The following is a 20,597-nucleotide window of genomic DNA, read 5'->3' as shown; positions in this document are numbered from 1 at the left end:
ATAAAGTAGGGTAAGTTGGAAAGGATGACTTTTTGGATCATATATTGGAAAAATATATTGGAGCACATCCAAATCCCACTGTACAGAATTTGAAAAGACCCATCCACATGAAGACTCTGGGACATTTTGAAAACAATTCAAGATTCCTGTGCTCCCACAATATCAGTAGTGCTGGAGATCTGAGGTGATTATTTCCAGGTTAGATGACATGGCTTCATAGGATCAGAGAACAGTGGAGTTGAGAGGGACCACAACAGTCATCTAGTCCAAGAAAACCAGTTATGCCATCCTTAAGAGATGGCTGTCCAGACTCTTCTTAAAACATCCAGAGATATTGAACTTAAAGCTTCCATAGCACAGACTGTTCCATTGTTAGACAAGTCTTATTGTTGGGAAATATTTCCTTAAATTTAAATTAAACCTAGATAGAGGCAACTCACATTCATCATTTCTGGTCCTAATTTCAACAGAAAATGGTTTCCTATGGTACCCTTTTCTGTACCTGAATGCCAATATCTTGTCATCTTTTCTCCAGACTGAATATCCCATTTTTTTTTCAGTTTTCTGCTTTGAACATGTCCTCAAGTTCCTGTATCAGATTTGTTGCCCCTTCTAACATGTCCATGTGCTTCTGGAAATGTGGTTCCCAGAATCAAACACAGTACTCCAAATGAAGAATGGAGGAGAATAAGGACTTCACATGTCTTTGACCAAATGTTTCTTCCAAAGGAACCTAGCCCTTCCAGTAGCTATCTCACATTGCTGGATCATGTTAAGCTTCTTGTTAACGATCATATCCCGGTCCTTTTCTGATAAAGTGCTTCCAAACCATGAATTCCCCCATCTTGTATTGTTGTTATATGTTTTTCTTCCTAAATGTAATACCTTACATTTCTCTCTGTCGAAGGGCTTCTCCATTGTCCTTATCCTTCTGTGGGCTTTTGTACATGCATAGAACATTTTTTTCTTCTAATCAGGTCAATGAGCTGAACCAAACTGTCAAATTATTCTCCCCATGGGGCTGCCAACAAGAAAGGCTACCCATAAAAGTTATGTCTGTCACTAAGTTGACCCAAATGCCTCAGAGCTGGTGATCTATTCTGTTAGTTCCACTTTTTCAGATGTACTTGGACAACACAGAATTTGCAAGCCAGCCCTGGACAGTGGGAGAGCCTGAAGCTTGCAGAAGGAGACTTCTGAATCTTCCACAATGTGACGGATATTTAAAAAGCCGGCAGTGCTATAGATACTCAGACAGGTTTTCTATATCAGAGAACCTATGGGGTTACACAATTTGGGGAAGGCTCCTCTGTTTCAAAAATCAAAATTTAAACTAATATTTATAAATATGTATATATCCTAAAGGCAAGCTTATTCATCATTTATGACTTCTTATTCTGATTAAGCATCTGTCTTGATGATACATATGTAGACTTGATCACAATTCCTTTGCACATCAAAGCTTGATAACTATATTGCTCCTTTTTCAAAGCTTTCTTGGCTGACTGAAATCTGCAATTTTATCAACTGTTTCTAGCTTTCTCTCCTGCTTCATGGTAGCAACGTAGTAAAAAATAATGGCAGTAAAAAAAAAAATCTCTTTAATTATGCTACATGGAAACCACTAGAACACCAGAACTTTTTCATAAGCTAAATCAGACCACCCTCATGTATCACTGACGGTGTAGAAAGGCTTAAAATAAACTTCTGTCCTTCTATAGTTTTGCATCTAGAAAAAGGCTATTTTGATTTCATTAAAACAGAAGAATGCTTTAGGATTCTGTCACCTATGATGTGCCTTTGGTACTTGAAACTCCAAGCTTAGAGCATTTACAATACAGTCAGTCAGTCCCATTAGACTCAGCAAGACTTGTATAAGATTGCACTTTGAGGCATCTAGAAAGAGGTGCCAAGTATTGTACTCAGTATTATATTTCACTGAGTGATTAAAAAAAAAAAAAGACGGATACAATATTTTTAAAAGTCCCATCTTACAAGGGAATAAGAACTATACATTCAAAACTGGTCATGTCCTGAGCAGGAAATGGAGAAAACTTTTCATCATAAAACCAAACCATTTGTGATGGATGGCCAATTAAATAAATAAGACAATTCAAGTTAGCTTATTAAAGCTCACAAAGCTTTTTGCTTTCAGGCTTATTCTGAATGTGCAATCAAGTGGTCCATAACGACCTTTCCCTGCCAGCAGGATAATTTCTTGTCAGCATCAACAGAATAACAGGAGTGGAAGATTTGGTCTTGGAACACATCTGAATCCTTTCATTCTAGCAGTGAAAAGCTTGGCGTGAAAAAAGCTACAACTGATTAGAAGCAAAATGTAAACAAATATAAAAGCGTTCAGAATTGTGGACTGAAGCGATCATTTACAACATCGTGGAAAATGGATCTATGGCCTTACTTTTAAACTTTGGGCTGAACAGAAGGATCTATTTTCCTCCCATTTTAGAGAAGAAAGCAAATGGAAATAATCTGAAAGACCAAGGGGACCAAAATATGTCATGTATTGATCTGTTTAAATTATTCAGAGATCCTTACAGCGACTAGCTTTCCAGCTAGCCCTCAAAAAAGATTTCAACAGCAGCATACCATCATAAGGCAGGGAAGCAACAGGAAAGAGTTCTGGTCTGAAAGTTCCACTGATTTCTGGCCTTATATACAGTACAGGCAGAGCAATGTGGGAGCCATTTTCCCATAACACAGTCCCACATCACCAAGGAACCATCCACGAGAGTAACAAGGATGCCGACGTTTCCCAACTAAAGAACAACGTCACTCCTGCTGACAAAATATGACAAATCAAGTAACAGACTGTCTGGTCACTGGACATAATGGCTAAAAAAATCTAGGTGAGAGCTGTAGAAATAAATTGCAGCAAATCAAGGCCCTCGACCATTACCTCCAGAAGAACAAGTCATGTACAAGGAAACAACTCCCATCAGTTCAGTATGTGTGTCAAGGGGTCTTCCAAATGAAGAAACAAGGACAATTCAGCATTTTTAAAATGACAAGTCAGCTTCTAAATGGCTATTTAGGGAACAATATATGCAACGATATAACATTTTGTGATATAAGGTGGTAACATACATATGGCCAGTGAAATATATCATGTTTATCTTTAAACCAATACATTCAGTGACCATCTTAACCCTGTCATCTGTCTTGTGGGGCAGATCCTACAATACCATAGCTATTTTTTTTTTCTCTTTATTGGTTAACCTACTCCATTAATTGGGTGGGGAATCATTATTCTATACCAGAATTACTCAGACATATCAAAACTGATGGGCTTAAGGCACACTAAAATAACAAATAGTATCTAGTGATATTGCTATGCAAAAATATGTTTAATGGCACTTCAAGGGATAAGAAATTTATTGAGGGGGAAAAAAAGTTGGGGTAAAATATTATAACTCCCCTTTTAAAAATTACTCAGAATCCCAGCAGCTGCTTGGCTGAAAAATGGAAGAATGGAAGCCAAATGACTCCCTGCACTCCCCTGTTATGCAGCTAATCACGAGGACTTCTGCTTGGTATTTTGTGGAAGAATGACAAAACACAGCTCCTTTCCTTCTATTGCCTAGGTGATCTCACCCTCTGTATCTCAGATCAAGAGGTCATTTACCATGGATCTATGGCATCTCTGGAGATATGCACCAGCCATTTACCTGTTGCTCTCGGGAGCATTCAGTGCCTCACTCTAAGAAGCTGGCAATGCTCTCTTAGATGTGCTGGTTAATTTGCAAAGGAATGCTGGCCATGTTTCTACTGCTTTTCTGGAGTCTTTGCCACAGAAAGAAAGCAGTCATTGGGAATCTGTGGAGTGCCACCCAAAGCCTTGCACAGATGTTGTCTCTGGAAGATATGGGACTCAGCTTGCAGAGTTGTCAGATTCAAGGCTGCTGCCACAAAACAGAGAAACCTGACAGTTGCCCTGTAGCAGTGGATAAATGTTGACTTTCCCAATTTGCTTTCTCAGGATCAAAGTCCCAGGAATGAAGCACTGAAGAAGTTGTAAAAAAACAAATGGGCAACTTTAGCAATGGGTTAAGGCCAAGGAAGATGACACTTCACCTTTTCTGCCAGAAAGTAACCTAGATTATCAAGTGTTGAAGTAGTATAGTAGTCACTATAGTAGTCAGAGTTGTGGTAGTAGCAGTAGCATTACAATAAACAATGCAGCTATGAAAGGAAAATAAATATATAGGGTACACTAAATACAGGTCACATGTACAAATATCTACCTGCCAGTCTTGTCAGTCTGTGTACAGTGCAATATGTTCCTGGTACACACACAGACACATGTACATACTGTACATACATATGTACATACATACATATGATATCAGGAATAGATCAGTAAGATGGCACCCAAAGATGAGCTGCTGAGAGAATGCCTGAGGCAGCAGCAGACATGGAAGGAAGATCAAGCAGAGGAAGTGCCATGGCAAGACAAGACCCTGCATGGGATGTACCATCGACAGATAGCTGAGGTGGCTGACCTTGGGAAATCCTACCAGTGGCTGGAAAGGGCTGGACTAAAAGACAGCACTGAGGCACTGATCATAGCAGCACAAGCACCAGATCCACAGAAGCAGGGGTCTAGCACATTAGACAGGACCTGAGGTACAGACTGTGCAGAGACACCTCAGAGACAGTCCAACACATAGTGGCAGGGTGTAAGATGCAGGCAGGGACAGCATACACTGAACGGCACAACGAAGTAGCTGGCATTGTGTACAGGAACATCTGCACAGTGTATGGGCTAGACCCTCCCAAGTCCAGATGGGAGATTCCACAGAAGGTTGTGGAGAATGACAAGGCTAGGATTCTGTGGGACTTCCAGATTCAGACTGACAAGCAGGTATTGGCCAATCAACCAGACATTGTTGTAGTAGAAAAGGACCAGAAGACAGTGGTGGTGATAGATGTAGCAGTGCTGAGTGACAGTAACATCAGGAAGAAGGAGTATGAGAAGCTGGAGAAGTACCAGGGCCTGAGGGAGGAACTAGAGAGGATGTGGAAAGTGAAGGCCAAAGTGGTCCCAGTGGTGGTCGGGGCACTTGAGGCTGTGACTCCCAAGCTGGGAGAGTGGCTCCAACAGATCCCAGGAACAACATCAGAGCTCTCCGTCCAGAAGACTGCAGTGCTAGGAACAGCTAAGAGACTGCGCAGAACCCTCAAACTCCCAGGCCTCTGGCAGGGGACCCGAGGTTGAGGAAGACACATACCACCCATAAGGGTGAGAAGGGGATTTTTTTTAATGAATATAGAGTGGGGGAGGGGTCCATACTAGATAGCTGTACATCTGAAAAGGATCAGGGTGTCTTGGTAACCCCCCTTTTTGTTGTTGTTGTTGTTGTTGTTGTTCCTTCAAAAAAGTCTTAACTCCTGGCAATTTCCTGGACAAGACCAGGAAGTTTTAATGGCAACATTTTCAGAAGTGGTGTTTTCACAAGTGGTTTCCTCATGCCTCCTTCCTAGGGCTGAGAAAGAGTAACTGGCCCAAGGTTATCCATCTGGCTTCATGCCTGAGGTAGGACTAGAACTCATGGTCTCCGGGTTTCTAGCTTTGTGCCTTTAAATACTACATCAAGCTATCTGTCTGTTTCTTTCTTCCTCTCCATACACACAGAATGTAGAGATTGATTGATAACATACATTATATATAATATATAATATACAGTGTGTATGTATGTGTACAGTATGTATATGTGTATATATACACACATACACTATGTATGTATGTATATGTATGTACCTAGTCCATATAACAGAAGATCCTTAGGCAAAAAGCCAACTGGGTTACCTTGGGCCAGTCATTTTCTCTCAGCCCTGGGAAGGAGGCAATGGCAAACCACTTCTGAAAAACCTTGCCAAGAAAACTGCAGGGACTTGTCCAGGTAGTCTTCAAGAATTGGAGACCACTGAATGGGTAAAAAAAAGTGTACACACACACACACACGCACACACACACATGTATGATAGGTCCCTAACCTCAGCCAAATATACTAAAAGTAGCCAAAGTAATTTCTATTTTTAAAAAGAGAACTGTGGTGTGGGTAGATTTTGGAATTACAAGAATCTGGTTAAGTTTGTATTTGCTAGCTAGGGTACATTGATGAAGATAGTGATTAAAATCAGAATTAAAGTTAATAGACCTGACCTAGATTAATCCTTTTGTACTTCAAGCATGGAGACTTTGACTGCTCTCTGATGTCTCTGTGAATAAACAAGCGAGCCAGGAGAACGGCTTTTTATGTCAGCCGTTTTGGATATTAAAGAGATAATATACCTTGAAAGCTGAGCATAAATCACTGGGCATGAAACAGAGGCTTTTAAAATGAGGAATACTGTATTTTTCCCTTCAGTATGAAAGAGGATTAAATACCTGCGCATTTCCACACAATCACTTTTTCTTGCTCAATGGACTGCTTAATACACATCAGCACTCCAACAAACTCTTGATCCCAGTATGTCAAAAACTTCTTAATAATTGCAATAAAGTAAATTGATTTTGAAATGTTAACAACAGGTGGCAGCACCAAGCAAAACTTGGCAAATCTTGAAAAAACTAAGAAGGGGCAAGTATTGGTAGAACTTGGATGGGAGCCACCAGGAAATTATAGAGCTGTAAGATTAGACTGAACTGTCAAAAAGTTCTGGGAAAAGCTTACAGCAACCAACTTCTATAATGTTTGCCAAAAAGGCTAGATATACATGTCGATATAGTCATCTGGAGTCATGTTTGACTCAAGAGAGTCTTTCCCTTTAACCAAATTTAGAACTTCAGCAACTAAAACAAAGTCAATAAGTTGTAAATGAACAAGGATATGATTTGGTGTAGAGAGGATACCTCTTACCGAAAGTCATTGAAGAGATCAATGCAAGTTCCACTGTTCTTACATGGGGCAGAATTACACTCATTAGATTCAGATTCACAAAATGGTCCCTCCCAACCAGGCAGGCAGATACACTGGTAACCCTAAAAATGAATTAGGACAGAAATGTATTAATTATTTCACAATATCTGAGTGAAGATTGATTCTACAACATAATTGTTTGGTGTTCTATTTTGTCTTGCATTTTACATAAGCATTTTTTTTTTTAAGGAGCAAATACTTAAAATCATTTTGGATTGTAATATTAACGAGCTCTGGCATGATAGTTAAAGAGGACAAGTGATTAATAAATAATAGCTGATCAAACAATAACTGAATATTTTCATTCCCTAGTTAACTCAGTGGTATGGAAATCATTTTCCTATTTCACCTTATACTGCTGTAATAAATGTATGAGAGGCTGAAGCCATATAGGAAAAAAAGTGCATTGAATAGTTACTACTTGCTCAAGAGAAAAAAAAAATACTGCCTGTTTAGTACAACTCACATGGCCCCATCTTTTCTGATATAGATTAAATATGGAAAAGCAATAATATGAAATGGCTCAAAATGTGATCCCTAACAAGCTTCATATATGGCAAATGCTTAATATTATATTTAAAGCATAAGGTAATCCATATAGAATGCTTGCACCCCTAAAGCATTTAAAAAGTAATCTCTCACCTCCTGTTCTAAATGTGCCCATTAGCTGTTTAGTAAGGTTTGTGGGTGGAGGCCTGAACCAGCAATTCCTAGCCATAGACAGCTGTTATGCAAACACAACAATCACTCAATCTCAAGGCCACCAAGTATCACACTAGGTACTGTATCTGTTAATTCATAAAGATGGGAAGAAGAAATTAAAATAGCCAAATAGTGAAAGGTGCCAGTAATTCTAGTTCAGCAATTGTCAACGGTCACAAGTTTTCCTACCCTTGTTATAACTAGAGCTCCAATTTATTATTATATGTGAAGTGATACAAGATGAAACAAGCCAACATAATATCAGAGATCAATGAAGGAGAAAATCCCCCATGACCCAATTTACAAGTGGAGACCACATGATCTGCTTGAGCCAAGTTTTTTGAACAGTGCTAGGGACAGAATATAAGTTTCTGCCAACCTAAGGAGGGTATAAACAACTTTGATATAGGAGTATAATAAATGCTGACCAGTAATGATGTCAAATGAGAAGCATCTTATTTTTATAACATAAGCTAGATTCTCTGCTTATTGTGAGAATACACAGTTAATAAAACGGAGATTGGCATGAGTCAGCTTTTGTGACTACTTCTTAGTTTAAAACCACAAGTGCTGATTGAAGAAAACCCGTGAGCCAGCATCTGCAGCTGCTACACAAGCTTTGAAGGAGGCTTACTTGAGTTCAGGGGCCTTGACAGTTTGGAGGTCTTGGTTCAGATATTTGTTTTACTTCTAACTGATCTGGTTAAAAAAACCTGTGAGCCTCATAAAATTATTCTGAGATCTTGAAAGAAAGAGCACAACGAGGATTACAGTGCATACACACATAGAGAAAATATTGCATGTCTAACACAAAACCAACAACAGGATACCATAAGGGCCAAATAATCTGGCTTCTCAGGAATCTCTGAGATTATTTCCTTCCACATCTCTGCTTTGGCAACAGTATGCACTTGTCTGTGTTGATGTCATTATTTTGCATTAATCCTTGACTTGCAGTCCATGATCTGCACAGGGAAGCAGATAAGAAAGACAGAAAGGAAAAGCGGGCTGGGGTGTTAGATGGAGATGGCTTATGAGCCCACTGAATTATGAGTGGTAGGGCTCCTTAGAAGCATACTAAATAATGCATATGATATGATACACCAATATATGTATTAGCTAACTTATCAGGATATGACAAATACTGTTAAAAAAACAACAACACCACCTATATTTCAGATAAAGGTAATCAGGGGCTTCCCTAATGCAGGAATAATACTAATACATACAATAAAGGTAGTTTTAAGACCCATTAGTTGACCAGATGGGCTTCTCTATTAAATGAATGGCAAATTTATAGTCATTTATTGTCAGCTCACTAAGTTCTACCATTGTCAGTTTGCCATCAACCATAATGTAGACTGTTTGTTGATTTTCATCTGTATGAATCTATTTGTGTTACAGTGGAGTATATCATATAAATATATTGGAATGCATATTCTACCTTTAAAAAGTGTTGCTTGTGCTGAGCAAACAGAAAGGAGCACAACTGCTGAATTATCAGCTATGTACATTGAATGAAAACTCTTGATCAGCTTCATCCCCCCACCCCCACCCTTTGGCTACAGCTTTATTACAACAGACATTTCACTTCCATTCAATACTTGCTACAGATGATTGGAGTTTTACTATCTGGAAAAAAAAATCATAGTTTTATAGAAACTGAGATGAATTTATAAACATAAATATATATGCAGATACACACATCTATACACACACAGAGACACATCTATACAGACACGTGTATGTATGTGTGTGCACATGAGTGTACATTTTGCATTCATCTCAGTGTTTATATAATAAATAATTTTGTATTGCATAGTCTTATTTCCAGTTTATTTCATACAATCCTCAGCCTAATTTCAAACCTACCCCACATATGAAAAGGTTAGTTCAGATTACTGCCAGAAATTATTTCTCCCTTCTTGTCAGCTTAATGCTCTGGTGAGGACAAGGGGAAGAAAGACAGAGGACAGAATGTCAGAATGTCAGAAAGAAAAGGAAGGATGTCAGAGAGATAATAGGTGTCTCCATCCAGTTTTGGCTCACGTACCATTTGTTATGCATTTCAGCATGAACCTTCATATGATTAGTCTGAGAAAGATGCTACTCCTGATTTAAAAAGAGATTGCCTACCCCGATTTTATTTAGTGGAAAGGTAGATCTCATTCTATGGACATACCTGTCATATCTCCAGGCTCAGTGAACAACCATCCATTAGTCATCCAGTTTTTATAGGTCCTACATAAGCCCAAACTGTACTGTCATTATCTCATATGGTTCAAATAATGGAATAATGTGGGCATACATAGTTTTGATTTTACACCTATCTCAATTCCTCAATTTAAATCTTTGTTCAATGTGGCTCTGTTTAACAGATAACAACAACAACAACAACAACAACAACATCCTAGGTTCTTGGGAAGAACTTGATGCAAATGAAGGCCAACAAAAGCTAAGGAACTGGCAGCTGTGATTTCATGTTGTTATGTATATTACTACTACTACTACTACTACTACTACTATATTAAATGTATATGCCACCTGACTCCCAAATTTTTAATTGTTAATTTAATTGTTAATTTGTTAAAAACTTACCGAGGCGTGCCATCACTACCTGCACTACTGCATTCTGGTCCAGGTGACGGTTCCAGGTGGTCTTCAAGGGCAGCCCCATGTAGAGCACATTACAATAATCATGCCATGAGGTGACCAGGCAAGAGTGACTATCTGAAGGGCTGACCAATCTAGGAAAGGGCACAACTGGCACACCAGATGAATCCGTGCAAAGGCCTTCCTGGCCACAGCTGCCCTCTGCTCATAGAGCAGGAGCTGCGAGTCCAGGAAGACCTCCAACTTGTGTACCATCTTGAATAGGGAAATGCCACCCTATCCAAGGTGAATGATGGAATATCCCCAGATCTGGGGGGTCCAAATACCCACAGCCACTTGGACTTGGTAGGACTGAGTCAGAAACAGTTCCTCCTTATCCAAACCCACACAACCCCAGGCACAGGCACAGAATCTCAACAGCCTCACTTGGCTGGCCTGGAGTTAAAGGGTATAATGATACCTAATTATAGCATAGTGGCAAATGACTTCACCCAGTGGTTTCATGTAGATGTTGAAAAGGAGAGATCAAGGAGTACAAGGATTAGTGCATCACCGCCATCCCGGCTCCACCCCGAGTCATCTACAAGTGCAAGCAAAGCTGTCTCAGCACTGAATCCCAGCCTGAAACCTGATTGAAATGGGTCTACGTAATCTGTTTTGCCCAAGGTTCTCATCAGCTGCAAACCAACCACCTTCTCAATAACCTTCGCCAGAAAGGTTAGGTTGGAGATTGTTTGATAGTTATCAAAGACTGTTAGGTCCAAGGACAGCCTCTTGCGGAGGGATACACCATTGCCTCTTTCAAGGCTGGGAACATCCATCAAAGAGGCTGATACTACAGCATGGTCCCAACTGCAAGTCATTTCCCTGGCTGCTTTCACGACCCAGGAGTGACCCATATCCAGTAAAGAGGTGGCTGAGCTGACAGCACAAAGAGCACTGTCCACTTCCTTAGGATTCACTGGCTCAAACTCATCCCAGATCACATCACCAGACCATGCCCCAGACACCTCGACCTGCTCTGCCCAATTAGAGTCCAAGATGGAGTGAATCTGAGCAATTTTGTCTGCCAGATAACCTCACAGTGGCCCAACAGATATTCTGAGCTGCCCTTCCTACCCTGGGCACCCTAAACAGGGCCACTGGATGGCTATTAGCAGATGCAATAAGGGCAGAGAAATATTCACTCGAGCATCTTACCCCTGCATACCCTCAATATACAAAGAACGTTGTCCAAACCAGTGTTTTTAGGAAAGTGTTATCAAGAAATGAAGACAATTGAAAAAACAAACAAACCTGAAGACTGATTCTTAGTTATTGTGGTCTAATATTGTATAGAGCTGAACAATAGCAATCTCACAGATTGTCTTCTGAGGAACAATGTTCAGAGGTAAGAAAGATTTATTATGGTTGCATAGTAACTAGTAAGCCAAAACAATTTTTGTTCACAGGAGCCATCTTGACAACTATCCCCAAAATTCATAAAACTCATGAGTTAGCCTTCTGTACATGAAGGACTTTTACATCTACTATTCACATTTCTATCGTAAGTTCCAGAGTGGTTTTAAATAAAGGAGACCCAACAGCTAACAAACAGAGATGTAATTGGCACATTTCCTCCTGAATAAAAATCTACACAAAAAGCAGAAACATTAGTAGTTTGTACATTATTGACTGGTATTTGCCAAAACTTGATGTATAAACAGAAATACATAGTTGATACCAATGATATCAGAAACTCCAACAAATATTAAAAAAAAAATCTCTTTCTGCTTTCCTATTATTTCCTCCTCTAAAGATAAAAGTTGGGGGGAAGGAGTAGCTCACCAGGAATATATAACAGAATAATCTGTTTTAACATGTTTGGCAAATTAATTTTTGGTTAAAAGCATCTGAACCATCACTTCTAAAATAAATCTATGATAAAACTGAACTTTCCTAAAACTCCACTTCCTGGAATAAAAGATCTTTTATGTAGTAATAATCTATCATGCTTTGTACTTGTCATGTTGAACAGTCTTTTTAAATGGAAAAGAACAAAATGTGCAAGTCTTGATTTTAGAGGAAATAACTCCAATTTGTATGAGATTATTATACTGTATAGTCCAGTTAATCAAGTAGAAGCAACTGCTGCAAAACTCAGATATAAAAACGGAACATTCACTCATAGATATATCTAAAGTTATTGATTTTTAGAGATCTTATCCTTTATTAAGAATTATGAAGGTCTTTGTAAAGATGTAGTATGTTTTAACACCTCTCAATTCTGTTTCATATAGGAGATATATAACAATGTTATTTATTCACACTAATGCATAAATAAAGAGCTCAATAAGACAAGGGCTAATTTAGACCTCTGTAACAAAACCTCAGTTTTGTCTAATCATTCTGCTCTGGTGATATTTTCATAATACAAATTCCTTTCATACAGAAATATAGTTCTTGTGGCAAAGGCTTCCACCATAAACATTTATCTGAAATCTAACCTTCTTCATGCAGGGAGCTTTTGTTGTGTACTGTATGTATGATTGCGAACCAATATAGTCCCATGAAACCTAACTCAGCTATATGTTTACACTGATACATAGCAGTTAAAACAAGTAGATTTGCAAGGCTGACATTGTGTTTCTTTTGAGAACAGGAGACATGAAATGTTCATCTCTATTATTGATCTCTGAGATAAGTTTCCATACTGCTAATTATCACTCACTATTGCCATCATCACGTTATAAGTAAGCATGTGTGTATTTATCCTTAGAGCATTTCAGCATTAGCAGTTTATAGTGTCACTCAGCCAGTGCTGTGGCAATATATTGTGTCAATGAATTCAGGCTTTATAACAGAGATGACTGAGTGACACCATACATTGCTAGTGCAGAAATGCTCTTAGTCTATGGCTTATGAAGTGGAAATTTTAAGTTCCCCAATATAACTTATTTTATATAGAATATAGAACAACTACAGAAGTTTTCAGGTTTATAAAACCCTCTCCGTTTCCATTATAACACAACCATTTGTATGCCATGGGCCAGATGCTACTCTCAGCAATTTCCATCTGCTTTACTGAACCCCTGGGAGCCCACAACCCAACTGATCAGCTTCTCCCCACATTTTTCCTACTGCAGACAAAACACTGGCTCAGTGCTGCTAAAAGCATTATAGGAACATAACATCATCTGTCATAAAATCATCACTTCTATAATTATCCACCATTGCACACCCTATTCTAGAAGTATATTATTCCTTTTAAGCAAGAAGATGGTCAAAAATAGCTATGTCAATACATCTTTCTGCTTCTATACTGCAGATAACAAAGTCAAGAGATTTAGTTTTATTATGTTAGGAAGTACAAAAGGGAAAACTCTGCAGTGATGTGCTGTGTTGAAGGCATACTCATAAGACAGGCCAATTCATATTGCCACTATCATACATACAATGAATATGTGAGAGAATAGTCCAAATAAGTTTCATGGCCATGTCCTTTGCATCAAGACATATTCACGGTGCAAACCACATGGTAGTCATGCATTTAGCTTTAGTAAGAGACTATATATTTGCGTGTGTGTGTGTATAATCAAAGGCAAATATTACAAACTAAAAACAAATCTAAAGGGATACTAACATAAAAAGATGGATGTATTAATAAAATATATAATACCTATTCAGATAGCAATATAAATTCCAGGTTGACAATCCCAGCAATGAACAGAATTTAGCAATCTTCCTGTTAATTTCAGAAGAGAGGACCGCTAACAAGAAAACATGTGGTTTCTCCATCCAACCAATGTCTGCACAAGTAGTATCTGCACTGGGGAGATAGTCCAGACTTACACCTGTTTTGTCCTATTTACTGTATGACAGAATCAATACTTTATTTTCTGTTATGGTATTTTATATGCATATTTTAAATAATTCTAAAAGCAATTAAGATTCTGAGCAAAGGTTGATTTTCCTTGATTGATTGATTATGTGCCATCAAGTTGTTTTCAATTCCTAGTGACCACATAGTTAGATCTTCATCATGACAATCTATTGCTAAACTATTCTTTCAAGTCTCCCAATGATTTCCTTACTTTCTTTAAAAAGCATTCAGCTTTGTGATGTTGGAAGGAAATCTTACCTTGTCTGTTCCGAGCTGGGAATGAAAGTTCTTAGGCAATTGCTTAAACAGAGATAATTTTATTTTCCAAGAGCATGTACAGAGTCTGCTGGTTGGAGGTGGCCACCCTTGCGTTTCCCCCACAAGCCCTTTATTTAGGGGAGCTTGGTTGTTGCTATGTAAAAGTGTTCCCGCCCTCTAGGGAACTTGAGAAAAGTGCAGTTTACCAGAGTTCGGAGAGGAGGTGCTCTGTGGTCAGAACTGCTGCTCTTTGTGTTTCCTGTTCTTATAGTCCAGGTTCCCCGCAGGGCTGTGGCTTTGTCTACTAGCCTAGACTGTCCACCTTGGAAGGAATCTTTTGTGATTGGATTATGGAGATCTGTTTGGCTGTTCACCTGAATGGGCTGTGCTAAATTCTGTGAATGAGTGACCTTTTGTTTCCAAGGTTTCTGATTAAATCTGAAGGGAATCCTTTGTCTAAACAGTTGGGGTTCCTTTTACATTTTAATCTCTGGCATCTCCTTTTGCAATGAACCCATTCTATTTTATAACTTTTAACCTTTTACCTTGCTCAAGGGGAAGGCAATAGTGAGGGAAGCAGTATTCTGAAAATGGCAGTCTGAGGGGGGGGGGGTGCCTCGAACCCTTCCAACAGTGATATACATCTATATATCTATATATCTATAGGAAAACTCTGTGTGTGTGTGTGTGTGTGTGTACATACATACATGGGAAACAATTGTTTTTGGCAGTGTCATGGTAGGCTCAGATTCAGAGTCAGAATCTTCAGACAAAGAAATGCAGCCAGCTCCAGAAGTGGCCTTAGATAATGCACAGTCAGCTCCAGGGTCACCAGATGAATGGCCACCTGAGCAGGCAGAGGAGGCAGGACTGGCCAGCAATCAGCATAGACAGCTGCCGCCACTCTCTGAAGATGAGGTCAAGGAATTACCACCCCGTCCCAATGCAAGAGCCTGGCAAGCAGGACAAAAGAGCAGAACAAAGGAATGCAGTGAGGTTACTCGCTAGGAAGGAGCCTTGCCCTCCTAAATGAGCCACACTGGGGCTGCTCTTATATAAGAACTTGAGCCTCTTCATTGGAAACAACTGTTTGCGAACCAGGACTCTGTGTGCCTTGCCTTTGGACTTGAACCCATGTGATTGTAACTCTGAACCTGGACTGGCTGATGACTTCGCTGACACTTTGGACCCCTGGATTTGCCTGACTACTCTTCTGCCTGCTCCTTAGATTTTTGGACTCTTTCTTTAGGCAAGTATGCTGGACTTGGGGGGGCTTGGTTGCTTGTGCGTGCATTTGAACATAACCTTCCTTTGCTGCTTGCTGTTGCTTAAAAAAACTCATCTAGTAAAAGTTTTGCAACCACCTCTTTGTCTATTTGTATGTGCTTGGCCTGAGACAAGACATGAAGCAAGAGGACTCTTGATATTCCATCACTCAAAGGACCTGTGTAGGAAAATACAGCTGCCTCCATATAGAGACTTCGGGAGTTTTTAAAGAAAACACAAAAAAACAAAGGCAGCCCCCCACACCAATGGAATTAATAATGTAGAAAACATTAACTATAGGCAACAAGTGGACTGCATTTAAATTATGTTAAATCTACAGATTAATTATGAGCAACATTGGATTTTACATAGATGTAGTATAAAACTTCTTGGGGGGTTAATTTTGTATTACACATTCTGCATTACATAAACCAGAAGGAAGATATGTGTTTCAGATATTGATTTTTCTGAAGAAACTGCATATTGTGATCCAAGGGTTGCAAACATACAAGACATAATCAAACTCCCTATTTCTGCAGCTGTTCTTTGTTCATGGCTGCCCTACTACTAAACTGCTGCATTTCACTGTCTTTTAAATATACATATGATATCTTAATTCTAGAAAATCAAATATGGTTGAATAATGTATATCAAAGAGACATTTGAAGATGCCAGGACATAATGGATCAACACAGTTCCATTATTCTGGAGTAATAGTACAAGCCAATATTATCTGTTAATACAGTAATCTGAATTAAGTGAAGATAGATAGATAGACAGATAGATATCCATTCAATTGTGTCTGATTCTCAGAGACTGCTTGGCCAAGTCCCTGCAGTTTTCTTGGAAAGGTCTGTGAGAAGTGGTTTGCCATTGCCTCCTTCCTAGGGCTGAGACAAAGTGACTGGCCCAAGGTCACCCAGCTGGCTTTGTGCCTTAGGCAGGACTTGAACTCACAGTCTCCTGGTTTCTAGCCTGATACCTTAACCACTACACCAGACTGGCTCTTTTGTAAATTGTAAAGGAAAAACAGGCTCAGGTTGCTTTCAAAATCCTCAAAACAGTTCAGATTGGTTTTGTTGCAGAACAAAGGCATGAAGGCTATAAAAATCTGACAACCTGTAAGTTAACAAGAATGAAGAATGGCTTACAGAAGCCTGGATGCAAGTGTTCCTTGTGACTATAAATGTTTAAATGGCTAAGAAGCTTTATCTTTCATCCTTTAGGTTGCTGGGATGCCCATTCTTTTCCATTATCATCTACCTATCCACTATCATTATTTTACAATGAAGCATTAAATGTATGCATACACACCATTAATTATTTATTCATTCATTTGTCAAACTTGTATGCCACATGACTCCCAATGACTTTGGGTGGTTCAGAACAATCAAAATGAAGAAATTACAATAAAACCAAGTAAAAGAAAGGGGGGGGGGAGATAAAAGATGGCAAGAATGACAGAGTGGATTGAAATAAAGCAAGGGGTCTCACTGTCACTCACCAAAGGCCTAGGTGAAAAGCCAGATCTTCATAGCTCTTCTAGTTCATCTCATGGTGACATATTGTATGAGATGCTCAGTTTCCCACTTAGTTTGCAACTTGGCTTACTCTGAGTGTGACACAAAATCATATGGCTATACCTAAATGGCCAGTGCTGTCTTCAACCATATGCAGCTCCATAAAGTGTCTGAAAAAGTCATAATGTGAAGTTTCTTTCAGATTTCTTTCACAAGAGCTATGTCAAATAGTCTATTAGACACCATTATTTTTATAGTAGTGATTATTTAGCTGCTATTCCTTTTTAACCATTTTATGTTTAAGAATAAATGCTACATAGTGATAGTCTATACACTTGATTGTCTTTCAGGGGAAATGCCCAGATATCTTGACTATTTGGACATCCTTGCCTGGCATTGTGCCACACAGAGAATTGTAAAGAGGGTGTTACTACTTATTTATTCACACTCAAGACATATAGAAACAAATACTGGTTTACAGCTTTTACTGTTCACTTTTTGCACATGTGTACCCACACTTATACATCAAAGTACTATAGCTCCTTTCCAGATGTTGCAAGCACCAACAAAGTTTGGGTGGTGCCAATTTGGTACTCTTTTCATGCCTCCTGGCACTTTTCCACTTGAATGTTAGTCAGTTCACATGGGCACTCTCTCTTGTTTTCAGAACCATCCCTTGGAAATTCTTAGGAATCTCTACTCTGGCATCTTTCCATATATGATATAAGCTGAATTTAAAACACAGACACACAAACACACACGCATTCTCCTCCAATGGTCTGCTTTGAGCAGGTTTCATGGACTCCATTGTTATATATGTCTGTTCAGACAAATACATGTCACAAGGTGTTTGTGACATGTATCTATGATATCTTCTGCATCATAGATAGAGATAGAGACGGACAGACAGAGAGGGAGGGGCAGTGAGAGGGAAAAAAAAAGTAAAACCTCAGTTTTACAGAATGAGTGGACTTCAGATGCAACAAACAAAATTTAAGTTCTGATTTCATCCCCAAAAGAGATGAAGCTTGTTGTTTCCAAAGTAGTCAGACACTGGTATATTCTGTGCAAACATTAGTGTTACTTCTTCTGTTGTCATCTTGGCAATCTCAGAGAGCTGGGTGTTTGTGAATATAGTACCTACTGTAATTTACCATGGCTTCAGAGACAGAAAACAAAAAAGAGTTAAATTTGACCATAAAGCAAAAATTAAACTTGATTGAGCCTCTCAGGGTCCTGCTAGAATGCAGTGGCATATAAGCCCCAGCAAGCATCAGTTGTAGCAAGTGATATATAAGCCTCATAAGTATCAGTTGTACACACCTGTCAAGTTTATGGTATAAAGCAAACAAGCAACTGAAGAAGTATATATTGTGTTATGATGTAAGAGTTAGCAATAAAAGAGATGTCTTGGGGAAACAATACAAAAATGGTACAGGGACATCACTTGATGAAACAGGGACAAGCACTTACATGCTATTTGGGAGATAATCATACAGAAGCAGCACTTACCAAGACTCAATTAAAACTGGACACTTTTTTCCAAATGAGTCAAGATAACTAAGTGAAGGTTTTTCTTCATGTTCTGCATGTAAAATTAAGTATATCCTTATCTATAGGTACCTTTTTTGTGGTTAAAAAAAATCAACATTTAGATTTAATAGACAGACTGATTTAACAAATACCCCTTCCTCCTAAATGGTGCATTAACTTGAAATTTACTGTATTTATACATCTGTGTGGGACATTCCTGTGAACACATGCATATACTGTACATACACAACATCTACATAGTAACCTTGGTAACATTTATGGCCCCTGTCAGGAAGGAGTGACAATGCAGGGTTAACAAGAAATGTAAGAATCTAAAAGGAGATTGAACCATAAAAGGATAATAATTTGTCTGGAACTGAAATGTATAATCCATGCCTCTCACATAAAAATCTGATCAGCCATTTTATGAGGCTGCTAGAAAGCATCTCTCTGTTATTTGGGGACTCTGTGAAGATCTTCAGAGTTGTTTTCTTTTTTTAGTTCAAACTATGTTCTTTGTTAGTGAACATCATCTACATGGCACTGCCTTTAAAGACCATTTGGAAACTGCAACAGGTACAAAATGCAGTAGCCATTGTGCTAACTGGTGCTAGATGCCAAGAATCCATGGCATTTGGATTCCGATAGGTTTCTGGATATAATTTAAAATGTGAGTTTTAACATAGCCCTATATGGTGTGATGCCAAAGTATTTCATCTTTCAACTACAATCAATCCATCTGATATAAACAAGTCAGGAAAAACTGTCAATAGTTCACTAAGGTGAAATTAAGGGGCAAAATTTAGAAGGAGGTGCTTCTTCACTATGGTCTCTATTTTGTGGAATAGTCTTCCTCTGGATGTTAGACTTGCCCACCTTGTTAGCCTTCCAGAAGTAAGTTAAAACAAAGCTCTAATGGAAGGGTGTTTTTTTTTTTTTTAATAATTAGGACAGTGACATAGGAATTGTTTGTACATTGGTCTGGTTTTAAATTAATAAGTATTGTTCTTTACAGTTATATTTACTATTATTATGAAGAGCCAGTTTGGTCTAGTGGTTAAGGTAATGGACTTCAAGAAATATGAGTTCTAGCCCTTCCTTAGGCATAGAAGCCAACTGGATGACCTTGGGCCACTCACTCTTTCTCATCAATAGGAAGGAAGCAGTAGGAAATAACTTCTAAAGATGTTGTCTAGAAAGCTGCATGGACACAGCATATAATTGCCAGAACTCAAGTCTTGATGACCGCAAAATGAGGTAGTATTATTTGCTTTTATTATCCTCTGATGTTTTACTCTCAGTAAACCACCAACAGTCACAGAATTTAATGGTTTAAAAATCTAATACATGCCTCCATGCACCTCTTCATATAAAAACAACAAAATTCAGAGGTTGGATGCATTTCATATTTGCAGTGACTTTATGCCTGTAGAATTTCTTTGTCAATCATGCATTTACTGAGGGAGTGGTTTCATTTATCTTGGTCTGGGATTTAGGGTACTGACTAACTGATGGAGATTGTTAGTGAATATCTGACAGAAAGCTAACATTTTTTTTAATCCGACAGGAAGCTAGCAGTGACAGGTCATTATTCTGTAACCATGAACGCACATAAAACTCTGCTAAATCTTTCAAATACTGAAACTTTCTTACCAATCTGTTACCCTTAGCAAATATCGTTGATCCTTATAGAATATATAGAAAATATGGTAAAGTGGAATTTTTTTTAAAAAAATTAATATAGTTATCCTTGAAAAAGATTCCTATATAAAATACTATACAGAAATGTTATAGGAGTAAAAGAACCCTACCTTTTTAATGCACATTATCATTAAGGTCCTCTTTCTTTAGTAAAACTACATATTAACTGGCATATTAGGTTCCTGTAAAATAACTGTATTT

General features: G+C 38.6%; 1 protein-coding gene across 1 annotated transcript in view; it reads right to left on the bottom strand.

Moving 5' to 3' along the window:
- The window catches only part of LOC134493463 (protein eyes shut homolog), a 529,249-nt gene extending 511,924 nt beyond the window's left edge, over positions 1-17,325 (bottom strand). Inside the window, 2 exon segments of the mRNA XM_063298062.1 lie at positions 6,882-7,003; positions 17,311-17,325. Of these exon segments, the coding sequence (XP_063154132.1) occupies positions 6,882-7,003; positions 17,311-17,325 (137 nt within the window).
- Positions 17,326-20,597: the final 3,272 nt, after the last annotated feature.

Source organism: Candoia aspera, chromosome 1, assembly GCF_035149785.1.
Source record: "Candoia aspera isolate rCanAsp1 chromosome 1, rCanAsp1.hap2, whole genome shotgun sequence".
NCBI classification, from domain to species: Eukaryota; Metazoa; Chordata; class Lepidosauria; order Squamata; family Boidae; genus Candoia; species Candoia aspera.
This window is presented reverse-complemented; position numbering and strand designations above follow the sequence as displayed.